Source organism: Eptatretus burgeri, chromosome 2 (assembly GCF_056783735.1).
Source record: "Eptatretus burgeri isolate ZD-2024b chromosome 2, Ebu_testis_v1, whole genome shotgun sequence".
NCBI classification, from domain to species: Eukaryota; Metazoa; Chordata; class Myxini; order Myxiniformes; family Myxinidae; genus Eptatretus; species Eptatretus burgeri.
In genome coordinates, this window is record NC_140962.1 from 69,625,218 (window position 1) to 69,647,717 (window position 22,500).

The 22,500-nt window shown below is 44.7% G+C and overlaps 3 protein-coding genes across 5 annotated transcripts in view; all 3 read right to left on the reverse strand.

Annotated features, from left to right (window-relative positions):
- Nucleotides 1-9,321: 9,321 nt before the first annotated feature.
- LOC147032245 (ubiquitin carboxyl-terminal hydrolase 19-like) lies at nt 9,322-11,389 on the reverse strand. Of its 3 annotated transcripts, XM_085858390.1 has the most exons (5): nt 11,197-11,389; nt 10,678-10,845; nt 10,413-10,576; nt 9,787-10,213; nt 9,322-9,535 (listed from the first exon to the last, which is right to left on the reverse strand). In XM_085858390.1, the coding sequence occupies exons 1-2, from the start codon at nt 11,351-11,353 to the stop codon at nt 10,724-10,726; spliced, it is 279 nt and encodes a 92-aa protein (XP_085714516.1). In that variant the 5' UTR covers nt 11,354-11,389; the 3' UTR covers nt 9,322-9,535; nt 9,787-10,213; nt 10,413-10,576; nt 10,678-10,723. The 3 variants fall into 3 exon arrangements, with proteins under 3 accessions (XP_085714516.1, XP_085714524.1, XP_085714509.1); XM_085858398.1 differs by lacking the exon at nt 10,413-10,576 and having other exon boundaries at nt 9,787-9,970; XM_085858383.1 differs by having other exon boundaries at nt 9,787-10,576.
- A 167-nt stretch (nt 11,390-11,556) lies between these two features.
- LOC147032246 (ubiquitin carboxyl-terminal hydrolase 2-like) lies at nt 11,557-17,540 on the reverse strand. The gene is made up of 4 exons (XM_085858413.1): nt 17,284-17,540; nt 13,637-13,750; nt 11,876-11,997; nt 11,557-11,749 (listed from the first exon to the last, which is right to left on the reverse strand). Exons 1-4 carry the CDS (start codon nt 17,428-17,430, stop codon nt 11,605-11,607), a joined length of 528 nt encoding a protein of 175 aa, XP_085714539.1. The 5' UTR covers nt 17,431-17,540; the 3' UTR covers nt 11,557-11,604.
- A 232-nt stretch (nt 17,541-17,772) lies between these two features.
- The window catches only part of LOC147032247 (uncharacterized), a 10,630-nt gene continuing 5,902 nt past the window's right edge, over nt 17,773-22,500 (reverse strand). The window contains exons 2-5 of the mRNA XM_085850564.1: nt 21,237-21,364; nt 18,805-18,940; nt 18,339-18,598; nt 17,773-17,811 (exon numbers count right to left, since the gene is read on the reverse strand). Of these exons, the coding sequence (XP_085706690.1) occupies nt 17,773-17,811; nt 18,339-18,598; nt 18,805-18,940; nt 21,237-21,364 (563 nt within the window). The remainder of the gene's footprint in view (nt 17,812-18,338; nt 18,599-18,804; nt 18,941-21,236; nt 21,365-22,500) is intronic.

A 22,500-nucleotide genomic window follows, 5' to 3' on the forward strand; every position in this document is an offset into this window, starting at 1 on the left:
CAGGAACACCACAAAGGACTTTCAGAAATTCCCAAAAGACTCATTTGCTTTAAAAATGTCTCAAATTGGCCAGGTTTTCTGGACTTTCTTTGCACCTTTAATTCTGCGGCTTCCATTACTGGTCAATCAAGTTGGCTCTGCAATCCCCACGATGATCATTCTTCGCACCCTCCCCGAATTACCCACATGACAGTAATTTAGTAAGCCATGGCATCATCCTGGGCAGTTATTTATGTTGATTTTAAACTTCGAGTTGTTCGGGCTTCAAACTTATACAGTGTTATTATTGGACATGTCCTTTTCCAAGAGATTGCTTTGGCAGCTCTAACACCTTCTAAAGTATCGTACATTGATGATGAAAGAAGTAGTCCTGGTTGCATTGTAATGGAGGGACGTTTATGTGAATCTGACAAGAGGGTTTGGATCATTCTATGGGTGTGTACAGATATATACATATACAAATTATACATGTACATGCCATCGGCTCGTGGAAAAGTAGACGGATACGGACAAACAAGCAATGCAGGAAACAATAAAGGGTTGGGGAGAACGCAAAGAGTGGACAATATTGGACAATAAAACAAAATTTTGGGAAGTCGTTTAATGAGTGTCAAAAATATCATGATTTACATTGAGGATGACTTGATATGGTGGTGAACAGCGATCTTAAACACCTGGAGGGAAGAACGAGATTGAAGAGAATGGAAGGTGGTTCCACAGGCAGGAAAAAAAAAGAAGAGAGGAATAAATGAGTGGAGGTGAGCAGTGGTTCTGGATTTAGGCAGTTCACAAGGAGGGGATTGGTAATGGAACCTGTGCATCCAACATATACCTGGGGGTGGGGGGAGGAGGGGAGGCAAAGCACAGATAGGGCGGAGGGTGCAAGTCCAGAAAAGAAGCAGAAGAAGGCAGAGAGACCACCGACCTGTCGGCGATGGCGAAGTGATAGGCCCATAGACTCAGCTTCATCACAAGAGATTCCAATGATATTGAAGGCCTTTGTTTCCACAGCATCAATATTATCAAGATGTGAGGCAGGGGAGCCCAGATGGGGAGAGCATTACTCCATCGAGTTGCGGATGAAAGTCTTGAAGGTGGATAGGAGCTCAGGTGTGCCAAGGAAGGACAGAGGATGCCTCGTCAGTATCTGGCTTTGGAGGCCAACTTTGAAATGTGGCTCACCCAATGTGCCCAGCATTGTTCCCATCATCGTCGAAACAGCGTCAAGTCTTTTCAGGGACTCGTTCCAACAACCTTACGAATTCCTGTCCCCTCTGCAAACAAGTACGCCGCACTGATTACAGTCATTTCCTCAGTGAGTGTCCTTTCCTCCCCGAACGAGATCGTCGGTACATTTCCAGAACACACCATGTGGCTGACATAACTGAAGAGTCAGACGACGAGTCTGGAGACATAACATATGCCCATATGGACAAGCTCGTTAATAACATAGACTATACAGAAGCGTCCACTATCTCGCGTTTCCAGACTCGCCAGTCTCCATATCTAGACACCTTCCACGGCCACCACACAACCCGAGTAACCATCGACAGTGGGGCCACTGGTAACCTGATTCGTGAGATAACTGTAAGGAGGTTTGGAGCCAAGATTCAGAAGAGTGCACAGTCCGCTCGTCAGGCTGATGGGTCTTCCCCTCTTCAAGTGGTTGGTGAGATCAGACTGACACTGACTCGCGACAGAAGGTAATTTCAGTTTGAGGGCCTGGTTGTCGAAAATCTTGACGAAGAAGTACTAGCAGGAACACCTTTCATGGAGTCTCATGACATCTCAATCCGCCCTGCGAAGCATCAAGTTATCCTGGGTGACGGCACCACATACGTTTATGGTTTTCAGGAAGGGAGCCTTAATCGCCATGCAGTACGCCGAGCTCATGTCGTACGTGCCCCAGCCACACACAACTACTCTGTGGCCCGGTGAGTTCATCGAAATGGTCCTTCCATGTGACATGTCAAGTGTCGACTCAGCGTTCGCACTCGAACCTCGCATGGATGCCCCAGTGCAAGGTCGCTGCGACCCATTGAGTACTGGCCCCCACCGAGTGTCATCCTTAGCATCAGCGGGAAGGTTCGGATCCCCAATTTAACTAACGAACCACGAATTCTCAAACAACATGAGCAATTTTGCCAAATCCGCTCTGTGTACATACCCGAAGAACACCCAGATGACGATACCGAGACCAGCCCCCCCCCCCCAAATTAAAATGCACACTCACCTCACTCTCAGGACACTCTTCGACTGTCACCCTCGACCCTGATAACATGTTCACTCCTGAAACACGATCAAAGTTTTGTGCCCTTCTTGAAGAGTTTGATGAAGTGTTTGACCCAGTGTTCCAAGACTACAATGGTGCTGCAGGCGCCTTGAGGCTGTTGTTAACATCGGCCCCGTTCAACCTCCACAACGCAAAGGCCGTCTACCACAGTATGCGCAAGATAAACTGCGTGAACTACAACACAAATTTGATGAACTAGAAAAGCTTGGAGTCGTTGCTCGCCCTGAGGACATGGGGATTACTGTGGAATACCTGAATCCTTCATTCTTGATCAAGAAGCCCTGTGGCGGGTTCCGCTTTGTCACATTTGCTGATGTGGGCCGATACAGCAAGCCCCAACCCTCTCTTATGCCAAACGTACATTCCATCCTCCGCAAAATTGCTCAGTGGAAGTATCTAATTACTACCGACCTGACGAGTGCCTTCTACCAAATCCCATTATCTCGCCAGTCCATGAAGTACTGCGGTGTAGCCACACCCTTCCGGGGAATAAGTGTGCATACCAGATCCGCTATGGGTATGCCTGGATCAGAGACGGCACTCGAAGAACTCGTGTCGTGTCCTTGGTGATCTCTTATAGAAGGGGACCATCGCCAAACTCGCTGACGACCTCTATTGCGGTGGGGACACATTGGACGAACTTCTCCAGAACTGGAGAATGGTGTTGCAGGCTCTGTGTAAATGTCGACTTCGCCTCTCTGCTACGAAGGCAGTTGTCTGTCCAAAGAGCACCACCATCTTCGGATGGATCTGGTCTAGCGGTACTATCCAGGCCAGCCCACACCGTGTGGCTATACTCTCTACTTGTTCGGCTCCTGAGAAGGTCAGGGGAATGAGATCCCTTATCGGGGCATATAAGGTTCTCGTTCGTGTTATCCCCAACTGCTCCGCTCTCTTATCCCCCATGGATGATGTTGTGGCTGGATGCCAATCACTGGACAGAGTTGTGTGGACTGATGAGTTACATTCTGCCTTCCACAGAGCCCAAGCTGCTCTTTCGTCAGCTCGTACAATTACTCTTCCTCGTCCAAGTGATCAGCTATGGATCGTGACGGATGGTTCTGTCAAAAAATACAGCATTGGATCAACTCTGGACATCACGCGCAATGGAAGACCTCACCTTGCGGGTTTTTTAGCGCAAAGTTACGCGTACGCCAACCTACCTGGTTGCCATGTGACATGGAGGCCCTTTCCATTGCTGTATCAGTAAAACACTTCAGTCCCTTCATTATCCTATCTAAACATCATGCATCCATCCTCACTGATAGCAAGCCGTGCGTACAAGCGTATGAGAAGCTCTGTCGTGGCGATTTTTCAGCGAGCCCTCATCTATCCACATTGTTGTCCACCGTCAGCCGTTATCAAGCGACCGTACAGCATCTCGCAGGATCCGCCAATGCCCCATCTGATTTTGCCAGCCGCAATGCACCAGACTGTACCAACACCTCCTGTCAAATCTGTGCATTCATAAGACGCGAGGAGGAGGCCGTAGTCCTGCTGGTGTCAGCCCAAGACATTATTTCCGGCCGAACCAAACTGCCCTTCACCAACAGAACTGCCTGGATAGCAGTTCAGGCAGAGTGCGCAGACTTAAGGTGGACTCATGCCCACCTGATTCAGGGCACCCGCCCATCGAAGAAAACAACCAACATCAAGGATGTCAAACGTTACCTCCAGGTTGCGCCACTTTCCAAAGATGGCCTAGTTGTAGTCCGTCGGGACAAGCCCTTGTCCTCGGCATGCGAGTGCATTATTGTCCCACGTCAGGTAGTCAATGGCTTACTCACAGCATTACACATTCAACTGGATCACCCGAGTCGTCATCAACTCAGTTCTGTGATTCACCGCTATTTTTATGCTCTTGACTTGGACAGAGCAATCGATCAGGTAACCTCGAGGTGTCACCAGTTTGCTGCATTGCACAACATTCCTCATACCATTACCAAGTAGTCCACTGGAGAACCCCCAGGTGCTGTTGGTGAATCCTTCGCAGTGGATATCATCAAACGCAATCACCAGCTGGTTCTTATATTGCGAGAATTTCCACTTCCTGCACGACATCGTGCATTGTGGAGAATGAACAACACATCACTCTTCGTGACAACTTGATCCGCTTATGCATTGAGCTCCGGCCATTGGATGGACCACTTGCTGTCATCCGCACCGATCCGGCTCCCGGCTTCACACGTCTCGTCCACGATGAGCTTCTTAAACATCACCGGATGTGCATCGAGATTGGTCGCATTAAAAATCCCAACAAGAATCCCATCGCCGAGAAGGCAGTTCGTGAATGTGAAGACGAACTTCTACAACAGGAGTCGATGGGAGGACCAGTAACTCCACTAACCCTCGCACTGGCCACCACCAGTATGAACTCACAAGTTCGTGCACGGGGACTCACGGCCCGAGAGATGTGGTGCCAGCGGGATCAGTTCACCAATCAACAAATCCCTTTCTCGGAATTACAAATGATACAAGCCCAACACCATCTTCGTTCCATTAACCACCCTCATAGTGAGAAGTCGAAGGCACCCATGGGGTCCATCAAGCCCAATGTGTCAGTGGAAGTCGGTGATTTAATCTATTTGTACTCTGATCGTAACAAGTCATGCGCAAGAAACCGCTACCTCATCTGTGCCACCGATGGACCCTGGTGCAACATACGTAAATTTGTGGGGTCCCAATTCAGGAGTGCAGCTTATCGGGTGAAAAAGTCTGAATGCTACAAAGTCCCAGACCACTGGAAGGATACGCCCCCACTCCCTCACAATCGGGGATATTGTGTTGCACAACAAACCGAGGACGTTTGCCTCCAACCAGCAACAAAACTACCAGATCTCCCATTCATCCCCAATGAGCTGGCTTCACCTGCCGACAGTGCTGAATCCTTCCCAATCCCGAGTAGCCAAGTACCAGATCTAGGTTCTGATGCATCCCCGAGGCTTGACACCTGTAGTCCTGGTTAATTCCAAAGTCATCTGCGACACCTGTGAGGAACATCCAACGGTGTCCCCAACGGTCTGGACACCAAGACGCTCCAACCGTGTATGTTACCAGCCCAAACACTTCAAGGATTTTATTTTGGATGCTTCGAGTCATATTGTGGTCACAATGCTTGCAGAAATGGGCGTCGGCAGGGAGGGGCAAGGGGGGGGCATTTCCCCCCCCCCCTGGAAAATCAAAAATTTGAAAAAATTAATGGAAAATGCAAAATGAATAAAATAACATAAACATTTCTCAACAGTTCATTCAGAGAGAGCAGGTTACTACTCTTGGAACAGGAATTCGAGCCGTCGGGATCTCTTCCGAAATTGTCAATGACCCTGTTCATTAGCTCGGTCTTCTGGCTCTTCACTTTGTCGCGGTGGACACTTAGCATGCAGAGGCCGGACAGACGTTTATCACTCATCGTTGATCTTAACCAGGTCTTCAGCCTGCACAGTGTGCTGAAGGACCTTTCCACTGTACATGATGTTGCAGGCAGAGTCAGTGCGATGAGGATAGCCTTGCGCACAGCAGGGAACAGAGTGGTCTGCTTCACCAGCTCGATCATACCCAGAGAGTTGTCATCCAGGGGCTTATGCTTCTGCACATCATACCACGCCAGAGCTTCTTCTACAAGGTTGTCAATGCCATACATTTCCTTGACAGATGAAACGATGTGCTTGAATTCATCTTTTTCTGTTTGCTGCATTTCTCTCGGATGTAGTGCGAAAATGTGAAAATATGGCGTGTGACTTTCCAGAGACTGGATCAAGGAATCCATGTACGGGACATAGATGGTGCGGCGATAGTACTCAATGGAGCCTCCTACATTCGGCCGGTGGACCTGGCGTGCGCATCGCCGACGCATAGTCAAGTCTATGCCAAGTTCTTCTGCCAAGGTTTTGACCTCAGGGATGACATCTTCTGAGAACACACGGTCTGCACCATCCCGGTGAGCTCGGAAAGCCTTCATCAACAGGTCGATGTGATCTCGGACTCCCATCATGTCCATGTCGACTGCCTGCAGCTGTTGGGTCACTGGCTCCAACATCGCTGAGTACTTCGCAATGATCTTCAGACAGATGAGGAACACTGTGGTTCCTGCAGCACACCTCAGCTGATACGCCGTCTAACGCGTACTCTGTGACTCATGCTGGTTTGCCTCCAGTTGCTCCAGTTGTGCATAGATATCACAAAAGTTCTCTGAAAAGATGCGGATGCTTTTGTACTTTGCCCTCCATCTGGTTTCACACAACAAAGGTATATTTGGAACCAGCCTCCTGCGCTTGGGACTGTCACGGAAGAATTTAATGATAGATTTCACAGTTCCAGTCGTATTCCTCACATCTGCGACAGAATTCAGATCATGAACCACCAAATTCAGTTGATGTGAAGAGCAGTGCACGAAAACAGCTTTGGGATAGGTGTTCCTGATACGGGCCTGTACACCATTGTCTTAACCTGCCATGGTTGAGCATCCATCGTAGCCTTGGCCGTGGAGCTTGTCGAGGTCAAGACCAAATTTTTTTGCTTGGTCGATGATCGTATCTGCAACTGTTGCAGCGTCCACCCTCTCCAGTGAATGAATCCAAGGAATTCCTCACGTATGGTGGCTGAGTCATTCCGTTGTTCCTGCAGCACAACAAATCGTACTCCAATGGACAGTTGCTCGGTGCCTGATATGTCAGCAGTTTCATCTGCAATGATAGAGAATCCATTTGATTCATTTGCAGCTTTCACAATATTGTCTATTACTACTTCTTCGGAGAGAACTATCAGCTCGTTCTGCACACAAACTCATGTGAATCTCGCATTTTTCCTTGCGCCCTCCATGTGATCCTTCAGGACCGTGTCCCGTGCTTCTATACTGAATCGCTGTAGGTCACAGAGGTTCCCCGATGTACTCTCCTTCCCTGTCAATGCAACGTCATGGCTGCAGCAGAACAGAATGCTGGATAGTATGGGGAACAGCTTCTCTCAGTTTTGAGTGACTGCTTTGACTGCTCGGTCCATCTGGCTCACGATGGTCAACTCTGGCCTTTGCACGGTGGTGAGGAAATTGTTGGCATCTTGCAGTGCGCCTTTGTGCCAGGAGGAAAGCATGTGCTTCCTTACGCACTCATTGAAGTCTTTGTATTTAACAAAAGGAGTCACGATGAACACACCCATTAGACCTCGGTGCACTGGTTGAGGGAACAGCACACAGTATTTGCACAGAGCACCTTTCAAGTGACTTGAGTTGGCCAGCCATGGAGAATATTGGTTTATCCACGTGTGGCGGAAACAGCGGGAGCCCTGTGAATCGTTCTGATAGCTATAATCAGTTGGTGGGACGTATGTGTTCATCAGGAGGTCATATCTTCGATTATTGGTCAAATGTTCTGTGGTTTTGACGTATGATCCAATGTCCAGATGATGAGGCAAGTCATTGGCCACTTTCACAAGTGGTGTTTGGGGTGGCATCTGATTGGTTGCTGTGAGAAACTGCTCGTAATGTCCCCCTCTGCGCTGCTCTGCTGGTTCAACAAGCGTCTCCGATGTACCCGGGGTGTCTTGATTGTTGTCAGTCATCAGACTTACGTTTTTTAAAGAACCTCCTGATATCCATTTCACATTCCTGAAAAACAAGAAAAATGAGGTGAACATAACAATACAAATTTAATACACTGGTCTTCCACAGACTCTATAACAATCAAATCAAGAGCATTTAGTTTGATTATTTTGTATAAAATCCAACGTAGAAAATTAGCATGAGTTTTGTTTCTGAAATAAAATAAATAGCCGCAACACAGAAGGAATGAACGAAAAAACACTATCTTCCACGCCAAATATCATGACATTCGATCAATCGTGTGTCTTCAACCTGAAGAATTGTTAACATTTTGTTCTGTTATTCACAGTAATCTTAGCAAAAAGATGTCTTCACACTTCACATGGCGATCTCAGGATAACATTGCCCCCCCCCCACCCTGCATTTTTTTTCTGCGGACGCCCATGCTGCTGAGGCAGAACCAACACTCTACACAGAGTATGGTCCCAATCTCGTTTGGGTCCTCGGTGCCTTCGTTATGACGTCAAAATTGCAAACATAGAACACCACACCCGATCAAGTATGAACATTTTTGAGGTTCATCTGGGGATAAATTGGTCCACACAAAATAAATTGATGATGTCATTGGTCATGTGGTTTGGCAGTCATATTGTTAAAATAAAAATGAAAAAAAGCTTCAAAAATCTTCTCAAAAACGGCGAAACAGAAAGAGGTGAAACCAAACATGTATGACCGCCTATCCATCCATGATGAACAAAAGGTTCACCCATATGATGTCAGAGGTCACATGGTTTGGCAGCCATATTGGACTTACCGGAAAAAAACAAAAAAAATATTCTCCAGACCAGCTGGAGAGATCAATGAGAAATCTCACAGAAATGTTCCCTCAGCCTTGGGGATACCAGGGTATGCACTAATAATTGAGAAGTCACACGGTCCGGCAGCCATATTAGATTGAGAAAAAGATTTTTGAAATCCTTTCTCTTAAACCGCTGAATCAATCGACATGAAACTTCACAAATGATCTCGTGGTGATGGGGAATATACGTTTTAAATTTCAACCTGATCGGACGGATGGTCTGGCAGCTAGAATTTTTTTTTTAAATCTCGGTTATTTTATTTATTTATTTGAATAAGGCTCACTTGGCTGTGCCTGGATGGGTTTGTGGGTGGAGAAGTAGCAGCTGAGCGCTAATCTTACCAAGGTTCTTACTGATGACTTCATCTTTGCTTCTGCTCATCATCATCGAACTTTGAGATTTATTTTTGAAAGTGTAGTTTTCAGTCTTCTCTTTTACCCTTTTGCTTGATTCTCCCTAGAAACCCTGTGCTCAGAACACATGTGGAAACTTAACACTTTCATTCCATACACTCTCACCTGAAGCCCAGTTTTGAGAACCTCACTGCATCGAGAACATCTCATCAAGAAGAAGAGATCCTGGACATCATGGGGCAAAGAGTCAAATCTCACATATTAAAGAAACACAACATGGAAGATGATGATGATGATTTATTTTTCAAATAACAGATATACAGGATTGTGCAATAAAAGGTTGACAAAAAATTAAACATAGCGCAGTGACAACATCCACCAAACAATGTCCTCAACAACTCCCACCACTGGAATTCACTTTTCTGAAACAACACTTCTCCCAACATTCGGTCCTTCCACTGATTTTCTTGCAGGTTTGGTGTAAAACTCGGGCCTGAGAGAACAAAGCAACAAAGATCAGTTACTTATGAGAACCATTTTATCAGAATAGGATAATGATAATATGTCTGACGTGATGATGCACAGATAGAGCACTTCCTTTCAAGCTGTCTGGTTTGGGTGTGACTCTCAGCCTGACAATAAACTGGCAGCTCACTGCTTTGCAGGCGAGATATAAGAGCAGGTGCGACCAAAGTCCAAATTCCCACCATAACCTCCAGAGGGCAAGAGGAAACCCAAAAATACCTATTCATGACATCTTGATTCCATTCTTGCAAGAACTGACAATGAATAGTCCCAAATGGGACAGATGATCGTCTCCCAATGGAGGGCGGTCATAGTCTGGATCCATTAGGTGAAGGTGAAAAAGTTAATTTTCAGTTTCCTTGGATGGAAAATTATTATCAACAGACCGCTACCTTGATCGCTCCTGAAAATAAAAATAACCCGGATTAAGGAAAATGAAGCAAAAACATGAGTATTGCTAAAGTGCATAATATATATATATATATATATATATATATATATATATATATATATATATATATATATATATATATATATATATATATATATAGAAAGGTGGAGTGTGAGGAGGACTCTCCCGATCTCCATTGGACATCGTCCTGCACCAAGGCGTCCCCTCCAACCCGGAGGCCTCGGCCCAGAGACTCTGTCAAACAGACAAAGATTACATGGTCAGCATCAGTTACACATCAAACGGAGCCGCCTATCTGGATTTCGGGTTTATTTGCCCTCATCACATTGTATCCTTGGACTCGGAAGGCATTTTCATTGGATAAACGACTTGGGACCTTTTTAAACATGATTTATAACTCTTCCCTCCCTCAACTCTTTTAAGAACACAGTACCTAGGGTAAGCTTGATGTTAGCTTTGTGGTTAGGATGACTGGCTCAGGATGTTTAGGTCCTGAGTTTGAGCACCCACCCATTGAATTAACACCAGGTGGGGTTGACTCAGTCCGTCATCTCAGCCCATCATCCTTCCAAGATCAGCAAAATGAGTACCAGTGCACTGGTATGAGGGTACAGCATCAGCGGCATTGTCACACTCCAAGAAAATAATAGCTACCTGGCAGTCAAGCTGCCATAAGCAAGAAGGAGAAGAGGAAGTACCTGGTGTGTGGCTGTTTCTGCCCTTTTGCACAATATGGTGGCATCTCTAGCACGAGGTGCGGCCCGTCGGACTGCGCCTTCGATGGTACATCAGCACGTAAGCATCTTTTTTGCACACCTCATGCTCTTCCGCAGAGAACACTTCATGATCATCAAAACTCCTCCATCCTGTACATCACACCGTGGGATCAGAAAAGACAACTTCTAAACAAAACTCTTATCATTGCAACATGAAACGATTCTTTGGCTGCATTGTCCTTGAATCTACACAGTCATCAATAAAATAACACCAACATTCACGAGTGACGCAGTTATAACAAGGAATAAGCGTTTAAAAATATTCTTCAAACCATGACAAGTTAAAATGCTTGAAGTATAAAATAAATTCCTTTAATATCTGTTTGGTTTGGAGATCCTTATATTCAAATGACTTGTGATATTCAACCCCAGATAAACTCACAAACAGGAAAACAAACACACAAAGCATCGAACAATTTCCACTCGCTCCTTCAACCTTACCGAGGACACTGTTTTGAGTGTCAGAGGTGCATGGCCGTCGTGCGATGGCGGTGTAGTGTGCCAGGTCCATTCGCAATCGTTTGTGTTTGATGACAGCATACAGGTCGTACGTTGTAACTGCGCTTGTCATGACAGCATCGCCACAATATGGCACCATTTCAAGACCACTGCAGCAGAAAGGTGCATCAAACAATGTTGTGTGGTCGATCAGGGAGAAGAGGAAGAACAAAGACTTGAACATATTGATCAGGGCAAAACAAATCCAGACACACTTGTCCTGGCTAATGGGACAATAATTACTTATCTCTTGTAATCCAAAGCTGCAAATGACAGTCTATTGTGATGAGTTCTGATTGGAGTTGGAATGTTCTGAGAGCAATATGTTGAGGTTTCATCATTCCCAGGTACTTACCTCAATGGAAAGTCAACAAGGGTTTTGATCTTCTTCCCCAAGTTGTTAAAACGTAACAGGTGAAGGATCAGTACCTCAGGAAGGTGACTTATGCATCCCTGCATCGTCCCCTTTTTCATTTCTTTGCAATCAGTACAATAACTGGAAAGCACAATGAGACACGAAAACAATCATGGAGGCGCATTGGCATCTGATAAGTTGTTCATATTTACTCACACACGGTCTCAATCACCTTATCTTGTACCATTTACTACATTCACCACTTACAATTCTGGATCACTTTGGAAAAGCAATGACAGGCAGTCTGTGAGATGAATCTTCTTTTTATGCTTCGCATTGTGTGGCAAAGGCAGCGATAAGCAGGAGAAGGATTCAAAATGCCTCGATCCCTGAAAACAAAGAAAAACCCAAAATAAGGGGGGGGGTAAAGAGGGAGGGAGGGGTGGGGTGAAGAGTTATATTCATGAATCTAAGAAGAAAAATCATATAAAAGAGAAGATCATTCATGTAAGAAACAAGTTTTGTGAAAATAAAAATTATTTTAAACTAAATGTATGATTGGTTAAAGTAGAGAGAAACAACAGGAAGAAAAATTCATGGAAGTACCCCCCACCCCCCCTCCGCCATCACGCTGCAATCTCCCCCTTCCCCTCACGCGACATTTGCACATGGTTCATCGTTGGGAGCCTGATTGGTACGTATTGCTGTCTGCGTTGTCGCTGAGGATTCGCCAGTAAGCGAGGAAACCGGTCCGGCTGCTGATGGGGTGTGCAGCATTGGGGTTCTCACGTGTGAACCATTTGTGAATGTCTTAACAACAGCTGTGGAGGAACTCTGGGAAGGGTTTGAAACAACAAAGGGCTTACCTTTGTCGCCTTTCTTGGTTGGTTTACTCAGATTCTTCAGCGAGAAGATCATGGGAGGAGACGATAAATTTGTATAATCCGAGCCACCTGGGTTTATTTGATAAGGTGAGAGCTGATTGGTTATTCCTTCCATTCACAGATGAGAGATGTGTGTGGGGTCTGTGACGTCACAAATGGTTATCATGGAATGGACTTTTATATCCTGGGGTCCATTTATGAACGTTGAACTTGAAGCAACACACGCTCCTTTTTGTGACAACACCGGTGCATTCAGGAGCATCAAGAGTACCAGGATGAAAGGTGAAGCAGAACACCTCCTTTGCTTAAGCACATGGCATCAAAAACATCACAGATGAATGAACAATAAACTGATACAATAATGAACTTGAACGGCACTCAGTGGAATGCATACCTCCGACAGGCTGAACATTTTACGTTTTATATCCCACTGACAGACCGGATCGAGATCTGGACCTGAAACAAAATCTCATCAGTTTGTTCTCGTCACCTGACCAACTCATTCAACAACTTCATCCAAATCCGTCTATAACATTTTGAGATATCGGGCAATTTCGTTTTTGGCTGTATTTCTCAATGGATGAGGGGAATGATCCCTTCCTTAAGGACGTGTTCTTCACGAGTCAAACTGAATTCAGAGAGAGAGGCAACAAGCGAGAGGGAGAGGAAGAGAGAGAGAGAGAGAGAGAGAGAGAGAGAGAGAGAGAGAGAGAGAGAGAGAGAGAGAGAGCGCGAGAGAAAGAGAGAGGGAGAGAGAGACAGAGTCAGAGACAGAGACAGAGACAGAGAGACATAGACAGAGAGAGGGAGAGAGGAGAGAGATACAGAGAGAGAGAGAGAGAGAGAGAGAGAGAGAGAGAGAGAGAGAGAGAGAGAGAGAGAGAGAGAGAGAGAGAGAGAGAGAGAGAGAGACAGAGACAGAGACAGAGACAGAGAGACATAGACAGAGAGAGGGAGAGAGGAGAGAGATACAGAAGACAGAGAGAGAGACTGAGATAGAGAGACAATGAAATGGACAGAGAACAAGTGAGAAAGTGTTCCGCAAATGAGGGTCAGACATACACTGACAGACATACACTGACAGACATACAGACAAAGAGTGTAAGACTTTTTCAATAAAATTAATTTTGTGAGAAAAACTTACATTGCCGCAGCTCGAACACGTAATCTTGTTTTGTTGTTGGCCATAAAATGTGTCGTAAATGATGGAATTGTTGAAATACGATTTGTTGTTTTCCCACGACTTCGCTCCTGCAACCTGTTCCACAAAACATACAAATGTGTGAGCAACAGCCATTTCACAAAAACGTAAAACAGCCAGGAAATGGTGGCACTCCAATGATATCCACGTTCAACAGAAAAGCTTGAGACTGAGAACAAGAAACAAAAACATGGAAAATATAACAAAGAATACCAAGTAATATCAAGGACATTTGGCCCATCATGACTGCACCACACCAATACCAGATTAAATAAATCCATCAATCCGTCAAAAGGACTGAAGTAAAGGAGATTTGAATCTGGTTTCTCAGCATCACCAGCCATTGGTTCAGATAGCAATGCTAAACAGACCGAGGCAAGCTCTTGGTTCTGTTCTCAACAAAACAGACTGAATGAGAAGACGGTTCCACAGAGCGAATGACCTGAGTGCGAGGCAAGACGGTGGAGGACGAGATTATAACCAAAATTACGTCGGGTAAAAACACAAGCAGCTCCCGATCGCTGTTAAAATCAGGGGCGACATGTAGTGAGATGGATGTGAAGAAGATCCAGGACAATATGGGCTTAGGAGGATCCATTCCCAGCTACTTCAACAGTGTCTGCAGTGTTAATACATTTCCAAGAGAAAGACAGAATTCATGATGAGATGCAAGGAAGAGCTTTAAATTTCCAGAAATAATTAAATCCTTCAAGTTTTATACCATAAGAAGATTGATTAGTGAATCAGGAAGGAAAAATACACAACTCATGCAACAACGACGTGGTGATTCTCCAAATACGAGTTAATCCTTCATCAAACAGAAAAATTAATTGCTCGTCTCATTTGCCTCTTAATCACTCGCGACATTATTCCACATTTTCTCACAGTAAACAATGAATATTCCTCAATAATTAAACTACCAACAACTAGTGCAGTTGCACAGCAAGACAAGCATTAGGTCTGATGTTTGACAACCCAGTGGTCTTCATTCAAGGCAAACCCGATGTGAGACTGATAAAGAGAGGTGTAATGATGGGAAGTTCTGTCTGTGACACTCTGTGGATCAATTGCAATGAATACGAGTGTTATTGTCTCAACAACGCTGTTGATGTTGTTAATGTTCATCAGGGCCATATTTCGGATGGGGAAAGTCGATCACGTGATCCAGGGCCTACAGAAAATTGGGGCCTCCACATTTTGTGAAAACATTTTTGTGTTTAAATAAATGCCAACAATTTCCATCCAATTAAAAAAAAACCTGAGTGGTTTCAACGAAATGAAGGATTTTATCAAACTTTTATCTGGATAGAAGGTAAATGTAAGCATCCATATTTATTCAACATATTTGTCATTTTTTTAGGTTTTAGAAATGTTTTGAACATGTGGAAGTAGTTTGTTTCTGCATCTGTCTTTTGTTTCTACATCTGTCTTTTGTTTCATTTCCTCACGTCACATAATGAGTCAGCAGCCTGACAGTCACCGACACCGTGTGCATGAGAGTGGCGCAGCGAAAAGGAAGAAGGCCGAGGAAAAGGCAGATCACTAGCTGCTGTCATTGCGAAGACACCGACAATTGATCAGTGGTACAAGGGATCGTCCGCTTCAAGTTCTCAGCCGCAGACAGAAGATGAAAATGAAGAAGGAGTCCAAACTGAAGATACGACCGCTGACGATACTGAAGTTGATGTCACTGAGGGAACGGGAATTGATGATAACAAGGATGTGGAATTCATTGCTGTTGCTGCTGCAGTCCCAGGATTGGCTGATGACGTTGGACTGTGGCCTGGCGTTACAACAGGTGAGATCGTTGATTACTGGGTGAAGCATGGACCTTCTGAGCAACAGCATTGTGACGAGCAGCTCTTCAAACAGACTTCGGAGAACCAAGAACTGTTGCCGCAGGGAGACTACAGTAGATCCCAGAAGTACATGAAGACTGTTTGAACGAACATCGATGGGACTGGAAAGACTGATCTCTCTCACACTCATGAACATTGAGAGTGACCTTCTGCGTCAGCTGTCCATTGATGAAATTGTGGATGACTTTGCCAGTCAGAAGGCGCGTCGAGTCAATATGACAAAGTGAACGTCCCACACAGCAGCAGCATGATCTTGTGTGTTTGATGATTTTATAAACATCGTTCCACCTGATGTATATTATATTGTTATTTGCAACATTTTCCAACCCCTCCCCCACTCTGTACCCTCTGCTCTCTGCTCTCCGCCTTCTCACCCAAAAAATTTGGTAAATACGAGGACTTATTGTTCTGTCGGCGAAGCGACGGGCCGGCTCTGTGAGTTAATCTATCAATTTAAATTATTCCATGGACTTTAAAATGTCAATTGCGTTGTTCTTCTGGTTTCACTCAGAGACAAAGCTCTGAGCTACTTAAACTGCCCACTGTGAAATGGTGGTGCAACATCGGGTGGCATTGGTTCAATTTGAACAACGAGAGAGTAAAATATCCTGGATGTGAAATAAAATTTGGTATCAACATTATTCATGCCTGTTCTCCCGTCATTTCAAAAGTGAATACTGAGGTTTTCAAAGGCAACATGGGAAGTGGCCGCCGTAAAGGGGAGACACACGAACGCACGGACAAACACTATGGTTTGCATCTTATCAAAAATGACTTCCCTTCCAAGGCCAAATAGCTTCAACACAGAAAGAGATCATTCAGCAAGTCCAGCCTGTACAATGGTTGCCAACATATGAGGAGAGAAGAGGAGGAGATTGGGACCATACTCTGTGCAGAGCATTGGTGCTGCTTTCGCAGTCTCCTTGGCGATTGGGCACAATCCTGGACGGGTCGCCACTCCGACACAGTATACCAGCATGCTGGCACTCATTATGCCGACCTCGGAAGGATGACAGGTCGAGTTAACACCATCTGGTGTTAATTTAACAGCTGAGTTCGATTTGAACTCAGGACCTCAGGATCCAAAACCCACCACCCTAACCAATAAGCCAACAACAAGCATAACATATGACAGTAGGTCCAGTATGAGCTCTATCCTTTGTAAATGTGTGACATCAAGCAAGGAAGCATCACACACCATGTCTGGAGCCTTTGATTTCGCGAATGATTTAGCCGGGGTTGAAACACCGACCACCTCGACTCAGAGCGGACGCTCCAACTGGAACGAATTACATCATCGAGTCCACCGAGAATTAAATTTGAGGTTATTTTGAACCTTTGAAGTTTATTATTCAACGTTCTTTTCAGGTGACAATGCCAAATGGAGGCGTTTCTATCATTAAATGATGACTTTACACCGCAAGCTTTCTTCAAAGACTTTTTCATATCGGCCACTGTTATAAAGAATGCAGACATGGTTTGTTCAACTTGGTGATAAACTGAGGGTCATATCTTCACGCAATGTTCAACAAACCAATTCCATGTTGTGTTTATATGTTTAAAATGTATCTAATTTGTCATCATGCTCTTTTTCTGGTTGAATATCTATCTTTGAATGCGTGCTCAGCTTTTCAAGCACAGTGGCCACCAGAAACGGGGATAAGACGAACCCATGGACAGACACCATGGTTCCCATTTTGTAATTGATGAAGGGTGGAAATTCATAGTTACACTGTCAGGAAGATGGAGCAAGTCGATATTGCAGTGGCACGGAGGAACCTGGTTCAGTTCTTCATGGAGTTTATCAAGAATGACCATCAGACATTCTTGGGCATCATGCTGCTCCCCATCATTGAAGTCCGGGGCCACCTTGCACATCGCCTCCTGTTATGAACAAGGGATTGAATGGACACAAGCTGTTGAACAGGTGGAGCTTATAATTGTTGATGGAATAAGTAATATTTTAATCAATGCCATGTTTTGTACATTAATCTGTATGAATCAGGTTTAAATTTGGAACTTTTAATCTACTCACAATGAATATCGAGAACAAGGAAAGATTGCAAACCCTCGTCCAGACTTGTTCCGTGTGGTTTTATGGTATGTATTCTGTGGACGTTCTCACATTCCAATTGTACATACTTTATAGACGAACTCACATTATAATTGCACACACTTTCTCGTTGCACTTGGTTGACAAAAGATAATGTGTCCGACTGGCTACCACGAGGTGGTGATGGTGGCCAACGTTAGCACATTCTGTGCAGAGAAACAGACAAACGAACAAATGAAAAATCACTCACAGAGCGACACTTGTCAAAATGAAATGGCACTCCACAGAGCGCAGACCTCCGCCAGGCTAAAGAGTTTACGTTTTGTATCCCACGGATAGCCCAGATCTGGATACCGACCTGAACCAAAATCAAGACTCTTCATCCTCGTCACACACCCAATGTGTCCACCAAGTTTCGACCGAATCCGTCCTTAACTTGAGATATCATTCATGCTACATATCGTTTTTGGCCCTATCTCTGAATGCTGAAGAATCACTTGAAAAATTCTCATATCCGGATCCATATTAGGATTCAGATCTTCATTAAAATTGTGCATTGCTCTTTTTGGTCGGTCACTTATTCACCAAAAAATTCAGAATGATTGCCTGAAAACTGTGGCCAAAAATCGTGTGAGACACAGACAGACAGACAGACAGATAGACAAACAGATAAACGCTGCAGACCAACATACTTGGCAAAAAAAATTTTTTGCAAAGTTTCAAAGAAACAAACACATGGAACCAAATGCAATACCCTCCACTTTGGTGAAGGTAAAAAGATAACTTGTCGGTGAAAGTTAATGAAAAAACAAAAGGATTCCGAGCTCACCATAAAGTACACTGGATTAACAAAGTAGTCCGTCTTTTTCTTGTTGGTGAACAATTTCAGGACTTTACCATTAACAGAGAACTTGTCCTTGTTCCAAATGGCCGTGAGGAGTTGACTGAAGAACGTTGTTAGGTTTCCAAAGTCATCACTGTCAAAGTTCATTCCTGCCGGAGGTATGACAAAAGAACACAGTGAAAGGAAGAGCAGACAACGAGGTTTCCTGATCTTGTTCAGACCTTGCTGTTGTGCTGGGGTTGCTGTGTCACTGGGATCATTGATGAAAAATACCAATCTCCACTCAAATACATTTCAAACTCCACATTGTTGTGAAGAGAAACAAGGGCAAGACCCTGCTTGGTGATGAACTTACCAATAAAGTAGGCCAGCACATCCGGGGTATTGGCCAAACACTGGACCACACAATTCAAGTAGCACAACAGGAACGGATTTTTCAGGCCAATGAAACCGACGGGATAACGGAAGGTGTCATCTTTCATGGATTGATGCTGTAATGCAGAGAGAGGGAGGATAGAAAGAAGGTTGAGTGGAGTGACATTATCCATTTATTGTCCTCATTCCCAACACAAGCACAAACTTCATTGTCCTTCCTCTGACAATTGTTTTCTTGTCTATTCCCAACACATTCTACATGTTGTATGGCTGTCAGCAAAGATAATTCATTTTTGTGAATACATAATCAAGGCTCGTGCAAGAGTAGAATCAGTACACTGAACGGATCAGGACACAGAAGGACAAAAGGAACAGATGAGAGGACGAAGAATTGAGGAAATTTCGAAGAACGAAGGATTGTGGTGTGTTCGAGAGGGTAGAAAAGATCATGGTTTTGAATTGGGGATGATCTGAAATGGTGGTGAACAGCTGTCCTTAAGACGTGGTGGGAAGATTGAATATAATGTGGAAGTTGGTTCTTGAGGTGGGAGAAAAGAGGCACAAATGAGTGGTGGTGAGCAGTGATCCTGGAATGTGGGTAATTTAATCAGAATGGGGTTGGTGGTTTAATGGACTGTGTTTGCCCTGCAGAATCCTTGAGGGACAAAGCACTGAAGGAGCAGAGGGTGCAAGACCAGTGAGGACACGGTATATGTGAGAGAGAGAGAGAGAGAGAGAGAGAGAGAGAGAGAGAGAGAGAGAGAGAGAGAGAGAGAGAGAGAGAGAGAGAGAGAGAGAGAGAGAGAGAGAGAGAGAGAAAGAGAGAAAGAGAGACCAATGACCTGTGTGTGATGGCGTGGTGATAGACCGTGACACTCTGCTTCATCGTGGGAGATTCCAATAACCTTGAAGACCTTGGGATCTCCCGTGTCAAGGTGAGCAAGGTCTGTGGCAGGGGAACAGCCAGAGGAGAGAGCATTACTCCATTAAGCTGTGGAAGGAAGGACTTTCGACGACGGAGGATGCCCAGTCGGCAGCTAGCTTTGCACCCCAACTTTGAAATGTGGTTTGCCCAAGAAAGATCATGGCTGATCGTGAGACCCAGGAGTTTGAATGACCAAACTTCTTCAAGATGATTGTTAAGAAAGTAGATAAGGGGAGGGGGGTTGGATTGCCAGACAGTCCTTTCTGAAAGAGATGGAGAGAGTGTGAGAATTGTCAGGATTTTAAGAAATATTCCAATAAAGTAGGCCAGCACATCCAGAGTATTGGCCAAACACTGGACCACACAAGTCAAGCCAGAGTCAAGTGTTTGACCAGCTTGTAATTTTCTCATGGTCTGAAGGGATTGAAGAGGTTGCAGCTTGCCTGTCTGAAGGATGAGGGATGTCACGGCAGAGGGTGGACTCAACAGAAAACAAACAACGAACATTTTCAAGAGAGTCATTCAAGCTTCAGACCAATAAAGAAGATCAGGAATAGGACTGGACCCTGAACACTGGCTTGGGGAACTCCAGTCTTGACAGGGAGAGGAGATAAAAGGATTCCGGGAAGAGCCACACCTTGGCTCCAAGAGCAGAGGAAGTCAGAGAGCCATGTGTGGAGTTGTCCTTGGATGCCAGAGGAAGACAGTTTGGAAAGTAAGGCAGGATGCCAGACTGTACTAAAAGCACAAGATTTGTCCAGAGAGACGGCCCTGATCTCATGTCTGAGATTGAGGGTCTCTGTCCATTGTTGGAAGAGTAAAATCAGCAAGTCTAAGGTGAAGTGACCTCATCTGCAACAAATTTGTGATGATGAGGTTGTTGGAGAAAAGAAAGTATTTCATATCAACTGAGATTGTGGATTCCATGACCTTGATGGTGATGAGAAGTAAGATGAGAGGTTTGTAGTTAAGGGGATCAGTTTTTCCACCTTTTTTTATGGAATGCAGTGATGTTGGTGGATTTCGAAGACGATGAAAGATGACCCAGAGTAAATGATATGGTGAAAATGGCAGATAGAGGATGGGGGAAGAGCAGCAGAGCAGGATTTTAGGACATATGAGATGATGTCATTGGGTCCCATTGCAGAGCCAGAGTCAAGGGTTGAACAACCTTCTCCACCTTCTCAGATGCAAAAGACACAGAGTACAAGCAGTTGGGGACGACAGGGAAGGATGGGTACCGAGTGTGAGGGGCTGGAGATGCAAAATTTGGAAGCAAACACAGAATTGAGGCATTCAGCCTTCTCACAAGCAGAGAGAGCTGTGGTGACATTTGAAGTGAGGAAAGGGATGGAGGGGGAGCATCCACCAGATACAGATGTAACAAGACACCACCAGCTTTTAGAGGAGGGAGACAAGTTTGAAACTGTTAACATTGAAATTCAAACTGTTATCATGATTTTCCCGAAAACATAATCATCAAATACCTTTGGCACGTCCACCATGATCTTCATATTGTCACCTGGCTCATCACATACATCACAGGCACCTTGGATCTGCATGTTTTCTTTCCCAGCAGGTTCTTCGTTATCATTACACACATCTTGACCGTTACCTGCGGATATCAACAACTGTTTCAGGAAAACATAAAGAGGAAAAAAAATGCTTCAGAGAAGTTTTCCATTGCCAGGATAACATTGACGGTCCCGGTGGGTGTGGAACACTGATTTTCACGTGTTGTGGTCGAACCCATCATCAATTTAAACTTCATATCTGCAGCACAACTTTCCCTTGATCCAGTGATGGCCATATTTTTTGTGACCACCACATGACCTTGACCTTCACCATTTATGGATGGAGTGTAAAATAATAAAACGTGTCTCCATCGACAATCCACACATGAAACTTAACATTATTAAAATCGTAGGAAAATTATTCAAGTTCTGATCAAAAAGGTGTTTTTCATTAATTAGGTCACAATGCAAAAAAGTAGGTCAAGGACACAAATCAAAGACCAGGTGTACAACTTCAGTGCAGGTACACTGTGATGTTGTGAGAATATCTTGGAAGGCCAAGTGGTCTTAGTGATTCCGCATTCTCAAAATTGAGAGATGACAAACAAACAAGTTAATTATTTTTAAGACCACCATGTGAACTTGACCTTCAACCCGGAGCGACACGATGTAAATTAAATGTAAATGTGACTCCTTGTGGAGTCGAGGCGATCTGGGGAAGGCAATTTCGTTCTGAACAGACAAACCTAAATCGAGGTTTTGTGAAACATGTTTAAATGTTGATAATTGTGTCACGAACTTAAAAATAGGTCAAGGTCAGAAAACCCCCATGTCACCACAGCCCACTTTGTATTCCCATTGTTGATGTAAAATTTAATTCCCAAAGTCCCTGTCGGCTCCGAGATAAAGCTCAGACATTGATACAGTCCAGAGATTGGGAGTGTTGAGAGAGAAGGAAGAATTATCTCTTCTTTTTCAAGATGGAGGTTTCGTTCTCCTCGGGGTGGAAGAAACTCTGTGGTAAAACACACAAATTGGGGTCTCGGATTGGAGAAACAAACCCCACAGGAGCAACAAACCTTCCCCTGTGATACCGGAGGAGGTGGAAAGAAGAACAAACACCTCGTAGATTGTTGGTAGTTGTGGTGGAGACGAACTACCGGGAAACGTCATCAATCAAACGACTATCAACCAGTTCGAGTCCACACTGGAGACACGTTGTGTTAAACATCCATCG